At 37.0% G+C, this 14,738-nt stretch overlaps 1 protein-coding gene across 1 annotated transcript in view; it reads right to left on the minus strand.

Annotated features, from left to right (window-relative positions):
* TPR (translocated promoter region, nuclear basket protein) overlaps positions 1-14,738 on the minus strand; it is a 62,814-nt gene that overhangs the window by 749 nt on the left and 47,327 nt on the right. The window contains exons 41-50 of the mRNA XM_068986292.1: positions 14,247-14,378; positions 13,957-14,047; positions 12,300-12,484; positions 11,331-11,399; positions 11,124-11,218; positions 7,264-7,370; positions 5,763-5,858; positions 5,483-5,639; positions 2,540-2,658; positions 119-214 (exon numbers count right to left, since the gene is read on the minus strand). Coding sequence (XP_068842393.1) covers positions 119-214; positions 2,540-2,658; positions 5,483-5,639; positions 5,763-5,858; positions 7,264-7,370; positions 11,124-11,218; positions 11,331-11,399; positions 12,300-12,484; positions 13,957-14,047; positions 14,247-14,378 — 1,147 coding nt within the window. The remainder of the gene's footprint in view (positions 1-118; positions 215-2,539; positions 2,659-5,482; positions 5,640-5,762; positions 5,859-7,263; positions 7,371-11,123; positions 11,219-11,330; positions 11,400-12,299; positions 12,485-13,956; positions 14,048-14,246; positions 14,379-14,738) is intronic.

Here is a 14,738-nt window from a genome sequence, read left to right on the forward strand (position 1 = left end):
TTAAAGAACAAACAAAAAAAGTCAAATAAATACACATTGGAAGCTTAAGGATTAGAAAACTCATTCCATTTAATACTACTGCACATCCTATCACGTGATCAGTATATTAGAAATTTACCTCTCTGTCTGTTAAACTGGCGACCACGGACACCTTGTCTCAATGTCGTCTGAAGTCTTACTCGTCTGAAAGGCTTCGGCTGACTACTGCTAGTATCTAAGAAAAGCATTAATATACAGGAAAGCAAGTTAATAAACAAGAAAGCAGTTAAAATGACAAAAACTAATTACTAAGTGAATGCATGGATAGAATGCAGAGGTGCCCATTGCTTTCTGTATTTAAATATTGTTGTTTTTTTAATAAGGGACATTTAACAAACAAAAAGGTAAAAAGTTAAAAAAATTTTTAAACATTGTTTTTGACTTTTTCATTCATTTCACCCAACTCTTATGATTTAATAATAAATATTTACTTGGCTCCTATCCACACAGCAGACACTGAGAAAGGGGCTGGGGAATATAAAGGGAAAAACAGTCCATTGCAATATACCACCAGTCATATCTGACTCCTCCCTTTTCCAGACATCCCCAATCCAAGCATTAGCAAATCCTGTAAGCTCTAATTTTAATCTATATCCTGAATCTGACTCCTCACAATCTTGATTCCACTGTCCTGTCTAAAACATCATTGTCTTTACCTTCAATTACTGCAATATTCTCCAAACTTTCTCTTTGTTGCTGCCGATTACTCACTTTCAGTCTCTTCTCTACACAGCAGCCAAAGTGATACCAAGTTCAGTCAGATCATGTCACCACACTGTCTGAAGCCCTCCAAAAGCCTGCTATATCCACGAGAGCCGAAGAAATGACAATGGGCTACAAGATCTATCCTCCCCCACGCCATTATCTCCTGCTATTCTCTCTCTGTCCAGATTATGTTTCAGCCACACAGGCCTCTTTGCTGATCCTAAACATAGCACACTGTTGCCTTATGGACTCTGCATCTACTCTTTTTCTCATCCTGGAACACCTTCCCCTGAAGAGCTGCACAGATTTGCTCCCTTACCTTCAGGTTTTTCCTTAAATATCACTTTCTTTAGTAACGCTTATGTAAAACTGCCTGGCACTTGGCAGACACTTAAATATTTGCTGACCACACGGATGACTGCTCAGAGGGGTAGGATTAGTGTTAACACCCTCATTTCATATTATACTGTAAAAGGGAACAAGAACCGTATTTTCTTATGCAAGCTCTGGTAAGATATAACTTGTGCCCTCCCGTGGAGGAAAGACAATTCTCATGGGACAGCAGAATATGACTGGGGGCATAGAACTTCAATTATTATATTATTCATAATGATATGAATTATCATATTGATAATAATTATGACAGCTACAATTTGAGCCTTACTGTGTGCAAAGCACTGAGTTATATAATTTACATACATTATTTCTAATCCTGATTGCAAGATGAGTTATGAATGTCCATATTTCACAATGAAGTGAGCAGAGATTTAAAGTTACTAGCTGTTAAAAGACAGATACAGAATCTGAATCTGGGCATATTAGGTAATGGGTTAATGTGTTACAGAAAAGCAGCAGCAACGGAGAAGAGGTCTTGAGACAGCCAAAAAAAGACTGAAAAAAGTAGTAACTGAGCAGGTCTTCCATAAAACCTGAAGGTTCCATGACAGACTTTGAAGATTACTGCTATAAACAATTTAAAATGAAATAATTAAGAGTGGGTGACTGAGGATATATTTCTTTAATAATAAAAGAAATTCCCTAGCTAAAAACTCTGAGATAAATAAGCTATCTCAGCGTACCACTTAAGAGTGGAGTCTCTAGTCAAACTTCTTGAGTTTGCATCCTGGCTTGGCCATTATTGTGTGACTTTGAAGGAAATTATTCAATCTTTTTGTGACTCAGTTCCCATTTCTATGAAATGGAGATATGTGCTTACCACGCTGGGTGGTATGAGAATTAAATGAATAAATACAGGTAAAAGGCTTAGAATACTGTCTGATACAAACTAAGTGCCCAATAAGTATTAATTATTTTTTAAAAGGAACTGCAGAAATAATCTGTATTGCAAGAAAGATCCATAGCCCTTTCCAAAGTTAACTTCAAAAATGTGAAAAACCAAAGTATAAAACTATTTACACCAGTCAATTTCAATTTCTTTTTAAGCAACAGGCCTCCCAACCCTCAACTCTATATACCAAATCTCATGCAGAACTTATCAGTTAGAAGAAATAAAAAAGGAACTGCTCTGGTTTAAATATAGGCAAGAGGCCTGGAGACTACTCTTTAGCGTCCCTCCCAATAATCCATCCCTCCAGCCCCTATGGCACTTTTGATACAACCAATTCCCTTTAATATAAATTAAAAGTTCTTTTTAATAAAGTAAAAATTTCCTTTCAAATGAAGCATTTTAAAAGTCAAGGAAAAAAGAATTATCAACTGTTACTAACAGAACAGTGTCTTCTGAAAATAAGACTGATGTGTAAAAGCTATGTTGCAGTCTGGAGCAGGGACTTACCTACAGAAGAACTGGAAGGAGGGTCCTGGCTGGTGGAAGGAAGATCTGACTCATCAGAGGCCTGAACAGGCTCTTCTTCCTGCTGGCTATCAATTTCGAGGCCTGCTTCTGAACTAATACTAAGAGAGGAAAACAAAAATTCATTAGAAAATACAAAACTGATCCTAGCATGTATCCTAAATTGTTCCCAAACTTTTCTTTGATTTAGTCTATCATTTAGATAACCCAGAGGTCCCCTCCAACTCAAAATTTCAGACTCTAACAACAGTAACCATATATTTAAAAGGCAGAGGAAAAGACAGCTCAAGTTCCTTTTCCCTCACTTCTTTTCTCACTAGGACATACTCCAATTTTATTTTTTCCTCTTTTTTGCTGTTTTTTTTTTTAAACAAAAGATGTTCACATTCTTGATGTTCATGGTAGATAATAGTATCTGGGTTTTGATAAACTGCAAAACAACTTTCAACAAAACTAGATACTAAAATAACCCACAACAGTTCCAACTATTAATAATATACCACTGTTTCACCATGGGCTCTAGCCCAGATGAGGCTGCTACTGCTGCTGCCATGTCACTTTAGTCGTGTCCGACTCTGTGCGACCCCATAGACGGCAGCCCACCAGGCTCCGCCGTTCCTGGGATTCTCCAGGCGAGAACACTGGAGTGGGTTGCCATTTCCTTCTCCAATGCATGAAAGTGAAAAGTGAAAGTGATATCGCTCAGTTGTATCCAACTCTCAGCGACCCCATGGACTGCAGCCCACCAGGCTCCTCCATCCATGGTATTTTCCAGGCAAGAGTACTGGAGTGGGGTGCCATTGCCTTCTCCGCCAGATGAGGCTAGGGTAGGTGAATTCCTGGCTCAAAGCTGTAAGTTCATCTCTCTCTTCCATTCAAGAAAGCACATCAAAAAACAAGTGAGGAAGATTAAGAGTATAAGAATAACTTATATGTGCTCCTGTTTTTATCACATGCAAACTTCAGTCCATATAACCATGTACCTGAAAGATCAAGGCTGTACACTGTCACCCTACTTATTTAACTTATATGCAGATTACATCATGCGAAATGCCCGGCTGGATGAAGCACAAGCTAGAATCAAGATTGCCAGGAGAAATATCAATAACCTCAGATATGCAGATGACACCACCCTTATGGCTGCAAGCAAAGAAGAACTAAAGAGCCTCCTGATGAAAGTGAAAGAGGAGAGTGAAAAAGTTGCCTTAAAACTCAACATTCAAAAAAGAAAGACCATGGCATCTGGTCCCATCACTTTACAGCAAACAGATGGGGAAACAAGGGAAACAGTGACAGACTTTATTTCCTTAGACTCCAAAATCACTGCAGATGGTGACTGCAGCCATAAAATTAAAAGACGCTTGCTCCTTGGAAGAAAAGCTATGATCAACCTATACAGCATATTAAAAAGCAGAAATATTACTTTGCCAACAAAGGTCTGTCTAGTCAAAGCTATGGTTTTTCCAGTAGTCGTGTATAGATTTCAAAGTTGGAAAGCTGAGCGCTGAAGAATAGATACTTTTGAACTGCGGTGTTGGAGAAGACTTTTGAGAGTACCCTGGTCAGTAAGGAGATCAAACCAATCCTAAAGGAAATCAGTCCTGAATATTCATTGGAAGGACTGATGGTGAAATAAAATCCAATACTTTGGCCACCTGATGTGAAGAACGACTCACTGGAAAGGACCCTGATGCTAGGAAGACTGAAGGCAGGAGGTGAAGAGGACCACAAAAGATAAGATGGTTGGATGGCATCACTGACTCGACGGACATGAATTTGAGCAAGCTCCGGGAGTTGGTGATGGACAGGGAAGCCTGGCGTGCTGTAGTCCACGGGGTCACAAAGAATTGGACACGACTGAGCAACTGAACTGAACTGAACTGAACCTCTTATAACTCTGCTACAGTTGAAAACTAGAGAAGTACAGTCTAAGCAAGTTATTTTAACATGTTCAAAATCATTTGTAAAATGGAGACAAAACTTTCTGATACTGTGTAGATTAAAAATGACACATATAAAGTGACTTGCATACATGGTATGGAATTAAAGGCAGCTAGTATTTTCAGCAGGGTGTGTAACTTTCTCAAATTAAGCAGCACCGAGTTAGAGGTGTATCAGTAGACTTTATTTTTTCTTATATATCTACTAGGGTTGGGCTGTTAATTACACTAACAAAATGTTGCTAAATAAAACAATACTTGAGCACTAGCTAGGAATCTGGGTTCTACTTCTAGCTATGCTTTTGACTACGAAGCAGTCTAACATTTTTATTTTATAAAGAATCAGGTTCCTCTTTGAAAGTTAAACTTCGCCAAAGCACTGTCTAGTGAGTTCTTTCTATTAAACTGTTCCACCTCCTTTGGTTTAAAAAAAATTCAGATGATTTGTTGTGAAATGCTTCTTTTTAAACTTTGTTTATAACTGATGTGTTAAGTCAGGTCTTGAAGATTTCTAATTTTTAAGAAGTCAGTGTTTCAGACCAAATTCTAAATGCACATAAATAAAAAATAGGTGAGGTTTGCTTGAGAGTCCACCACTAAATGGAAAAGTGAGTCATTTCCTAACATTTCCTAATTTTCACAGAAAGACTTCTTTCTTAGGGAAAAGTTCAAGCAGCTACATTAGTGGAAGAGGACCAGTGATTTTAGAGAATACTTTGTCCTAGAATGCATCATATGCAATTTTCAAGGATATAACCATTTAAAAAGTTATCTCTCTTCTGTAATAATAATATATAAAGTCTTAAAATATAATATTTTGTGCAAAAATTGGCTTTCCAAAATATATGGCTTGGTTTATTTTTATAAAAGGATGCCACTGAAAATATAGTTCAAGAGACCGTTTCTTTCTAGCTTAAGGAAAGAACAAAAAAATGTAAAAGTCTGACAAGTATAAGCATGCAAAAATTACAAGGTAAACATTTACCCTTCAGATTCTGCCTCCACAAATACTTCATCTCCATCATCACCTGTTGCTGTTTCGTTTGTTGTGGATAAAGTACCAGTGGATGTTGTCACCATTGGAACAGACTGAGAAGCATGCTCTGAGGCATCGGAGGTGGTGCTCTCAGTAAATACGGTCACTTGAAAATGAAAAGACCAGAAGAGCAATGAAAACTTTAGCTTTCTGGTTTCCTTAAATTTTTAATCACAGGTTTCCATTTCACCAATAAAACATAATCTACTGATCCGCCTTTGATACCTACCTGGGGCTGCTACTTGCAGAGGAGTAGTAGGAACACTTCGGCCACCCGACTCCTCTTCATGAGCTAGAAAAAGGGGTGTTTCATACATTCCCAAACCTAAAGACAATTTTGAACATTAATGATTGAAAAGACAAAATACTGTCCACATCCTAGATATCGAAAAGAAAGAAAACTAGTCAGTGGAAACACATAACTCTGCTGAAGCCCACAATTAGCCCATTAAGCAAAGGTCAATCCCCCAAAAATGTAAATACAATTTAAATGTATCCTTAAAGCTAACACTAACTTGTTGTTGTTTAGTTGCTCAGTTGTGTCTGACTCTTTGCAACCCTATGGACTGTAGCCCACGATTTCCCAGACAACAATGCTGGAGTGGGTTGCCATTTCCTCTCCAGGGGATCTTCCCAACCCAAGGATCAAACCTGTGTCTCCTTTATTGGCAGATGGATTCTTTACCAATGAGTCACCATGGAAACAACACTAACTTAAGTACCCTAAAAAAGACCAGCTGAAGTGCTCTCATAGTTTCATAAAAGCTAACTTTATTGAGTAGCCACCTAGGAACTACGTACTGTTTGAATATACTCTTCACCAAAACTGCAAGCTTATTATTAGTCTTTTTTGCTAAAGAAACTGAATTCCAAAGAAGTTAATTAATTTTCCCAAGTTACTAGTAAAGTGGTAGCATTCCAATCTAAGCTTAGATCTCACTTCCAAGTCTTAGAAGTACTATAATAAAGCCACATTTAAACTTTGAATTCCTCTGAAGTCAACTCACAATTTCATATTGATAGAGGCAAACAGTATTAGACCTAATATCCTAAACCACCCAGGGACTCAGATGAATTTCATGACTTACATCAGGGCTGCAGACTATTCTTCTGTTCTGGGCTTATTATTAGACCAGTATGCATTCCTATTCATTTACAAAATACCGTAACAGCTTCCCAGAAATAGTGTGTTCTATGAATGGCAACCAATGATTAAAAGGTAATTAATTCCAGAAATAGCCTAATTCATGTCCAAGTAACCAAATGCTATTACTTAATTTAGATATCATTTTATTCCACATATTTTTAAACATTTTTTATTTTTAATGTTAATGGAAAATATCAAACTAGTTTTATAAACTTAACTGGAATGTTAAACATCAAGCGAAAAAAATATGCTGCATTCCTTCCAACAACTTTAAAATGGATGGTAGTACCCAGGTATATTTACGGGCGCAACAAATATTCCCGATACTATACTAGGAGCCAAAAGAGATACAGATGTAAAAGTTAGTCATTATGCCCAAAGAACTGAAAATTTTGTTGGGAACACTTATATCTAAGACAGTGCTTAGTAAGTATTAAATATATTATACCTTTTTCCATAAATTATGATAAGAATTATTTAGATATGTTTTTTTTTATTAATACTTAAAAAAAATTATGTCAGAACAGTTTATTACCAAATACATGCAAATCCAAGAGAGCTAAGCTTTTATTTAGCTATTTACCTCCTTGAGAAGCAAGTTGCCCAAGATCAGAGTGACTAGAACTCGTTTGTGGCATATCTTCAGGTGGCCCAAACCGGAATCTAGGAACACCAGCAACCTGTGGGGAACTAAATAGACAAAAATTAATTTAAGATGACCTTTAAAGTTACCTTGCTTGAACTGCAATGATGGAAAGAAAACAGGAAGAAGGAAGAATAAACAAAAAGAAAGTAGGAAAACAGTTTGAAAATAAAACTGATAAAGAAATTCTCATATATGAAAATATTTTCAAAATATCAGTTGTCAAGAACTTAGCAATAATATAAATCATGGGATTCATATTATGTGATTTATATAAATATGATTTATAAATAATAGCTTCCAGCTCTCCTGACCTATGCCTCACATTTCTCAAATCTGCTAGAAATCACTATGTAGATACATAAAAAGCAACATAAACTGAACATGAGATATAACAAAAATCGAGTAAAATCATGACAAAAGTTTTGTTTCAGTTTTCAATGTTGGTCTAGAAAAGATTTAATTATTAGCTGGCTAGAAATTTGTTTTCTCCCTGCCCTAATAACACTACTATTCAACTTTCTGCCCATAATCCAGGGTATAAAATAGCATTATCTCAACTCTTTGCCCACTCCTTACCCTAATCTTCCTTGGCTAGCCAGCTATTGATGTGTATGGATTGTACCCTGGTTTATGGATTATGCTCTTGAATCTATTTCCTGTTTCCATCATTGTTTTAGTTAAGGACAATCTCTATCAGGTAAACTTTTAAATCTGTCTCCTTCTATTAGAAGGAACTTAAATTCCAAGCAGTTTTTTAGATGAGTGTTTCTGATTGGCTGACTTTTAGAAGGGTGGGGCTGACACTGATCAGTGAGTGGGCTTGTCAAACTGTGTTACTTGAGGTGAGTTGCGGTTAACTGAACAACTTTAAAACTTGTTCTACAGCCATGTATTATCACATACCTTAGAAAATTAATCAGCTCCCATTTCTGTAGAAACTTTTTTTCTATTTTTCAAGTACATATCATGCAACAGATATTTCAGCCACAATTAAACATACACACTTCCACGTGAAAAGCCTTCTTTTCCTTCAGAAGGAGTGGTACAGCACAAGAGTTAAAAATAGGTTCCAGAGCCAGACTGGTTTGAAATGAAAAACTGCCACTTCCTAGCTGTCTGAAATCTAGTCAATATGTTAGTATCTCTGTGTTTCCTTATCTGCAAATGAAATAACAGTATCTATTCTCACAGTTCAGTTCAGTCACTCAGTCGTGTCTGACTCTTTGCGACTCTACGAACTGTAGCACGCCAGGCTTCCCTGTCCACTACCAACTCCAGCAGCTTGCTCAAACTCATGTCCATTGAGTCTGTGATGCTATCCAACCATCTCATCCACTGTCATCACCTTCTCCTCCCAACTTCAATCTTGCCCGGCATCAGGATCTTTTTCAATGAGTCAGTTTTTCACATCAGGTGGCCAAAGTATTGGAGTACTGGTAGTATTGGACTATACTTCAATACCAAAGTATTCCAATGAAGATTCAGGACTGATTTCCTTTAGGATTGACTGCTTTGATCTTGCTGTCCAAGGGTCTCTTAAGAATCTTTTCTAACACCACAGTTCAAAAGCATCAATTTTTCAGTGCTCAGCTTTTTTTATGGTCCAACTCTCACATCCATACATGACTACTGGAAAAACCACAGCTTTGACTAGACGGACCTTTGTTGGCAAAGTAATGTGCTTTTTAATATGCTGTCTAGGCTGGTCATAGCTTTTCTTCCAAAGAGTAAGCATTTTTAAATTTCATGAATGTAGTCACTATCTGCAGTGATTTCGGAGCCCCAAAATATAGTCTGTCACTGTTTCCATTGTTTCCCCATCTATCTGCCATAAAGTCATGGGACTGGATGCCATGATCTTAGTTTTCTGAATGTTGAGTTTTGAGTCAGCTTTCTTACTCTCTTTACTTTAATCAAGAGAATCTTTAGTTCGTCTTCACTTTCTGCCATGAAGGTGGTGTCATCTGCATATCTGAGGTGATTGATATTTCTCCCTGCAATCTTCATTCCAGCTTGTGCTTCACCCAGCCTGGCATTTTGCATGATGTACTCTGCATATAAATTAAATAAGCAGGGTGACAATATACAGCCTTGATGTACTCCTTTCCCAATTCGGAACCAGTCTGCTGTTCCATGTCCAGTTCTAACTGTTGCTTCTTGACCTGTATACAGATTTCTCAGGAGGCAGGTCAGGTGGTCTGGTATTCCCATCTCTTGAAGAATTTTCCATAGTGTGTTGTGATCCACACAGTCAAAGGCTTTGGTGTAATCAATAAAGCAGAAATAGAGTTTTTCTGGAACTCTCTTTCTTTTTCTATGATCCAATAGATGTTGGCAATTTGATCTCTGGCTCCTCTGTCTTTTCTAAATCCAGCTTCAACATCTGGAAGTTCTCAGTTCACATACTGTTGAAGCCTGGCTTGGAGAATTTTGAGCATTACTTTGCAAACGTGTGCTGCTGCTGCTGCTGCTAAGTCGCTTCAGTCGTGTCCGACTGTGCGACCCCATAGACGGCAGCCCACCAGGCTCCCCCGTCCCTGGGATTCTCCAGGCAAGAACACTGGAGTGGGTTGCCATTTTCTTCTCCAATGCATGAGAAAGTGAAGTCGCTCAGTCGTGTCCGACTCTTCGTGACCCCATGGACTGCAGCCTACCAGGCTCCTCCGTCCATGGGATTTTCCAGGCAAGAGTACTGGAGTGGGGTGTCACTGCCTTTGCAAGCATGTGAGATGAGTGTAGTTGTGTGGTAGTCTGAGCATTCTTTGGCACTGCCTTTCTTTGGGATTGGAATGAAAACTGTACTTTTCCAGGCCTGTGGTGACTACTGAGATTTCTAAATTTGCTGGCATATTGAATGCAGCACTTTCACAGCATCATCTTTTAGGATTTGAAATAGTTCAACTGGAATTCCATCACCTCCGTTAGCTTTGTTCGCAGTGATGCTGCCTAAGGCCCTCTGGACTTCTTATCCTGGATGTCTGGCTCTAGGTGAGTGATCACAGAAGAATACACAGAACTATACAAAAAAAGATCTTAAAGACCCAATAACCTTGATGGTGTGATCGTGGTCTCACAGTGTCACAGTTATGAAGATTAAAATAGTGATTCATGGGAATGCTCAGTAAGCTTCAGGCATTTTTTTTTTCGAGACTCAATTTAATGCTGTCCCCATTAAGTCCTCTGATTCTTTTTCCTATGTGTTGATAAAAATCACTCCTTCATTTTTATAAACAAAGCTTCTTGCTCATTTCTCTATTCTAGAGTGTTAAGATTATCATTAGTTGTGCATAAGCTTAGCTTACACAACAGTATTATCCATTATGATGACTGTAATTATTAACACTTTCACCAACATCTGACATAAAGCATTTACTATGTGCAGGTGATATTATATAAATATGGTAACATAAATTCATTTAATTCTAACAATTTATGAGCTAAGAAATACTGTGTTATTCTCATTAATAAAATGAAGATACTCAGGTACAGAGAATACACGAAACTTGATATAGTAAGTAAGCAGTACAACTAGGTTTCAAAGCCAGGCATTCTAACTCTAAAGCCCATGCTCTTAACCACAGTTATACTGCCTTTAAATTTTAAATTTCTGATGGAAGCAACTGTATTTCATTCATTTCGATATGATTTTCTCAAACACTACATCCTCAACCCTTCTACTCTCAAGTGCTTAGTACCCAGCACAGAACTTAACAAATAATATATCCATCAAATGTAATCAAGTTAAGAGGGAAAGAGTTTGATTAGTCACAAAGTATGGTTCTATCTCATTAACTTACTGAATCGCTTCAGCAAATCCATCAGTACGATGTGGTACCACAAGAGTTGGGGTACTTGGAACTGTTCTATCTTCATCATCAAAAAAATGCTGCTGCTAAAAAAGACAGAAAACAAGTACTCAGCAGGCATGATAGGAGCATCCGTATGGACAAGACAAATAATTGCTGAACAAATAAATCACTTTTACATGAGAGGTAGGTACTTACCATGCCACCTATTCCTGGAGTCAACTGAAGCCCACGTCCTACAGACTGCCTTCGAGTCATCTGAATTCTCTGTGTCAAGAAAGGAATTTCATTTAAGGAATTAGGCAATCAAAGAAACACCAAACGCTAACAGATACAGCTTATCAGGCTGGTAATAAAATAACTGAAACGTTAGCAGATTAATGTAATCATTAGAACCTTTCTTAAACTGCTACTAATCTTGTACCAGTATTAAAGAAGTTTATTTTGTAAACAGTGACATTTGCAGGATTCATAAACAATCCTCTAAGACTTTATATTTTAAGAGAATGAGAAAATTTATCTCCACCAGTGGTATTTCGGCGAAATCTACCCTTGACAGTGTTCGGTACACTACCAAGTAAGACTCAAGCTACACGATTAATAGATCCTTTGTACTTTTCCCGCTGTTTCTTCAAGAGCTGCTGGTAGAGATGTCCCATCCTACTGCCAAGAGTGTCTCGTGTAAAGGGCTGTGCACACTATCATGAACTTGAACAGTGGGGATTGATATGTGTGATTCCCAAAGAGAAGAAGAAAAAAGATCTGTTAAGAACAGAAATTTCTTTTAAAAAAAACTCATGCACCTTGGAGAAAGAAACCTTCAAAACAAATGGGTCAGCTGCTGAAATATATTTAATTAAAATCCAAGAAAAATTTCTTTTTTAACCTGTAGAAACAGCAGACCCTTATTTTCTCTGAATATAATCATTTCAACTTATACACGACTTTAGCAAGCCTTGCTTTTCCAAAGTCCACGTCTGTCATATTTCAGGGAAAATAATTTAGAGATTAGTTTCAGCTCAAAAAATTTTATAAAAATGTACCAAAACATTAAAAAGTTCACTTAATTCCTGGGGAAAAACAAAGTAATAGCTAATGGAACGAAAGGGAGAAAAAACCCAACATTTTTCAAAATAAAATGTTCAGAATTACTAGTACTTTAAATACCTGAACTGGCGGTCCCAGCTCCTGAGGTGGAGCATGAATGGTCAGTCTTGGGGGAAGCGGGTGTGGTGGGCGTCTTGGTGACTGAGGGGCTCTGGGGGTCTGTCTTTCAGATGCTGATGATGGCTGCTGTTCTCTAGATATCTCCTGGGAAAAAGAGGACTCTGCAGTACCAGTATTTCCTTCGCCTATAGGAAAAGGAAAGTTTATTCTGAACTATTAAGTTTACAATAAGGTAACCTGGACAATCGCTAGAACTATTAATCTTACCACTATGAATGTTCACCTAATATTTTCATAAAAAAACAGTGAGGTGTGGCAGACCCAGAGATAACAGGTATGCAATTAACAGCTGTACTGCCTTAAGCAAGTTCCTTCTATTTCTTTGGCTAGTTCATGCAACAAAAATATAACCCACAAGAAACATTTTCCTGAAGATTTCAAATAATGGACAGAAAGCATTTAGCTTAACACAAGATAAACATTTTCACACTTAATACCTTTTAACACTTACCCTGGTTATATCACTTTGCCTCTGTTTTTCAGATTCTTCACTGGTACTTAAAACCTGGTAAGCTTAGTGTAAGAATTTCCCGACAAGTAATCAATGAGCATCTGTCATGTTTTGTATCGAGGAGAAAAGGCTATGAACACTCATGCTCACATGACTTAGCTTTCAGTGATAATATTAGGCAAAAACTTTCCCTCTATAACCCAATTATGTGACACAAAAAAGGTATTTCTTAAATCCATAAAATGCTTTAAAGATGTAAATTATTAATCTCCTTAGCTCCCTTAAAAAGCAATACTATTCTTCATTATATAGTTCAATATTCATTCTCTTAAAAAATTTAAAAGTTGAAAAGACTGCCTGCCTTTCCTTAATTCAAATGAGAATACAATTTACATTTTTATACACAGGCCTACACAAAAACTCAGATCTTCTGTTTTCCCACTAGTTACATATATAAGGTTTTTAATTATATTACTACTGATTTTGGCTCAGTATTATCTGTTAAAACCAGAATATCAAAACCAGATGATCACGGAGTCTTCAAAAAACATTTAAAAATGATTCTAAAAGAAAACTATTTTCTATGAATTCTATACTTTACTGCCTATAATATTTTAGCTGATTGCCAGGACTGATCTTTTCAAGAATTAACGAAAGGCACGCTCTATTGATGAAAAAGTCTCTTATTCATCGGAAAACTGGACAATATTTTAAAACTGATACCCACCAATCTTGAAACATGCAGCTTGATTAGACTGACCTCTCCTGGTTGTGAACTGCTATTACTATTATTAGAAGTCCTTGATTTAATTTTACACTTATGAGCAGAAGCAACACATGGCATTTATAATACTTTATAGATTTAAAAAGTCTGAATCTCACAGTATTCCAATGAGGTAGAAAAAAATAGTATAATGACTACATTTAGATATAAACACAACAGACTTTTATGAGAATAATATGACAAAGCAGGAACAAGAGCCAATCTTTTCCTTGCCAGTTTACTAAGTTTTACTACGTATGTGATAATTAAGCGTAATCTTAGTTTAGAAAATGTTAGCTAAAATATTGAATTAAGTAAAATATTAAAAGTGTTCAATTAAAAAGAGACAAAAACAACAAAAGGAAAACTAAACAGAATCTCACCACTGTTTTGAGAATCAGCTGCTCTCTGATTACTTTCACCTCCACCCATACTTTCTTCTGTTTCTGTACCTGGATCAGTCCCGTCACCGCCCTGAAAACAAAATATGAATGCTAAATGCAAATAAATCAAGTGATTTTATCTTCAATAATTAACCAAATGACAGTAGAATCTAACAGAAAACCCAAAGACATGAAAAGTTGTAGTGTTCTGAGAATACAGGACTTTTATACTCTTGGAAAGTACCAAGCAAGTTCCTGAAGAAAATGATGGTCCAAACTGTAGCCGTTACCTCAGCATCATCAGCCTCGTATCCGTCATTGCCGTCTGCACTACCAGTGCCTTCGTTACTGTCTTCACCCTCATCTCCCATCCCTGTGTCGTCTTCATCATCATCGTCATCGTCTTCATCTTCTTCATAATCCTTGCAAAAAATCCCAAGTATAAATAAAGACACAGGATGTGGTATACATGTTCTACAGTATCTTGATACCATGATTAGAAATTTAAGTGACACCACATTGATGAGGATACAGGAGCTGTCCTGAAAGTTATATGGAATTCAGTCTTCAGTGGCATCAAGAATCAAAACTGTGATGCTTACTGGAATTAGTATTGTTAATGGTCAACTCCGAGTTCTAACTGTCCGTATGAGATCAACTGAAAGATAAAAACTTCTAGGTGTCAAATGAATGTCAAGTGGTCCACTATGATTCTAAATTTAAAATGTGGCATTGAATGAGAAAATGGTGACATTGTACTATGAGCTTTTAAATACCTAGCT

Source organism: Capricornis sumatraensis, chromosome 14, assembly GCF_032405125.1.
Source record: "Capricornis sumatraensis isolate serow.1 chromosome 14, serow.2, whole genome shotgun sequence".
In the NCBI taxonomy this organism is placed as follows: domain Eukaryota; kingdom Metazoa; phylum Chordata; class Mammalia; order Artiodactyla; family Bovidae; genus Capricornis; species Capricornis sumatraensis.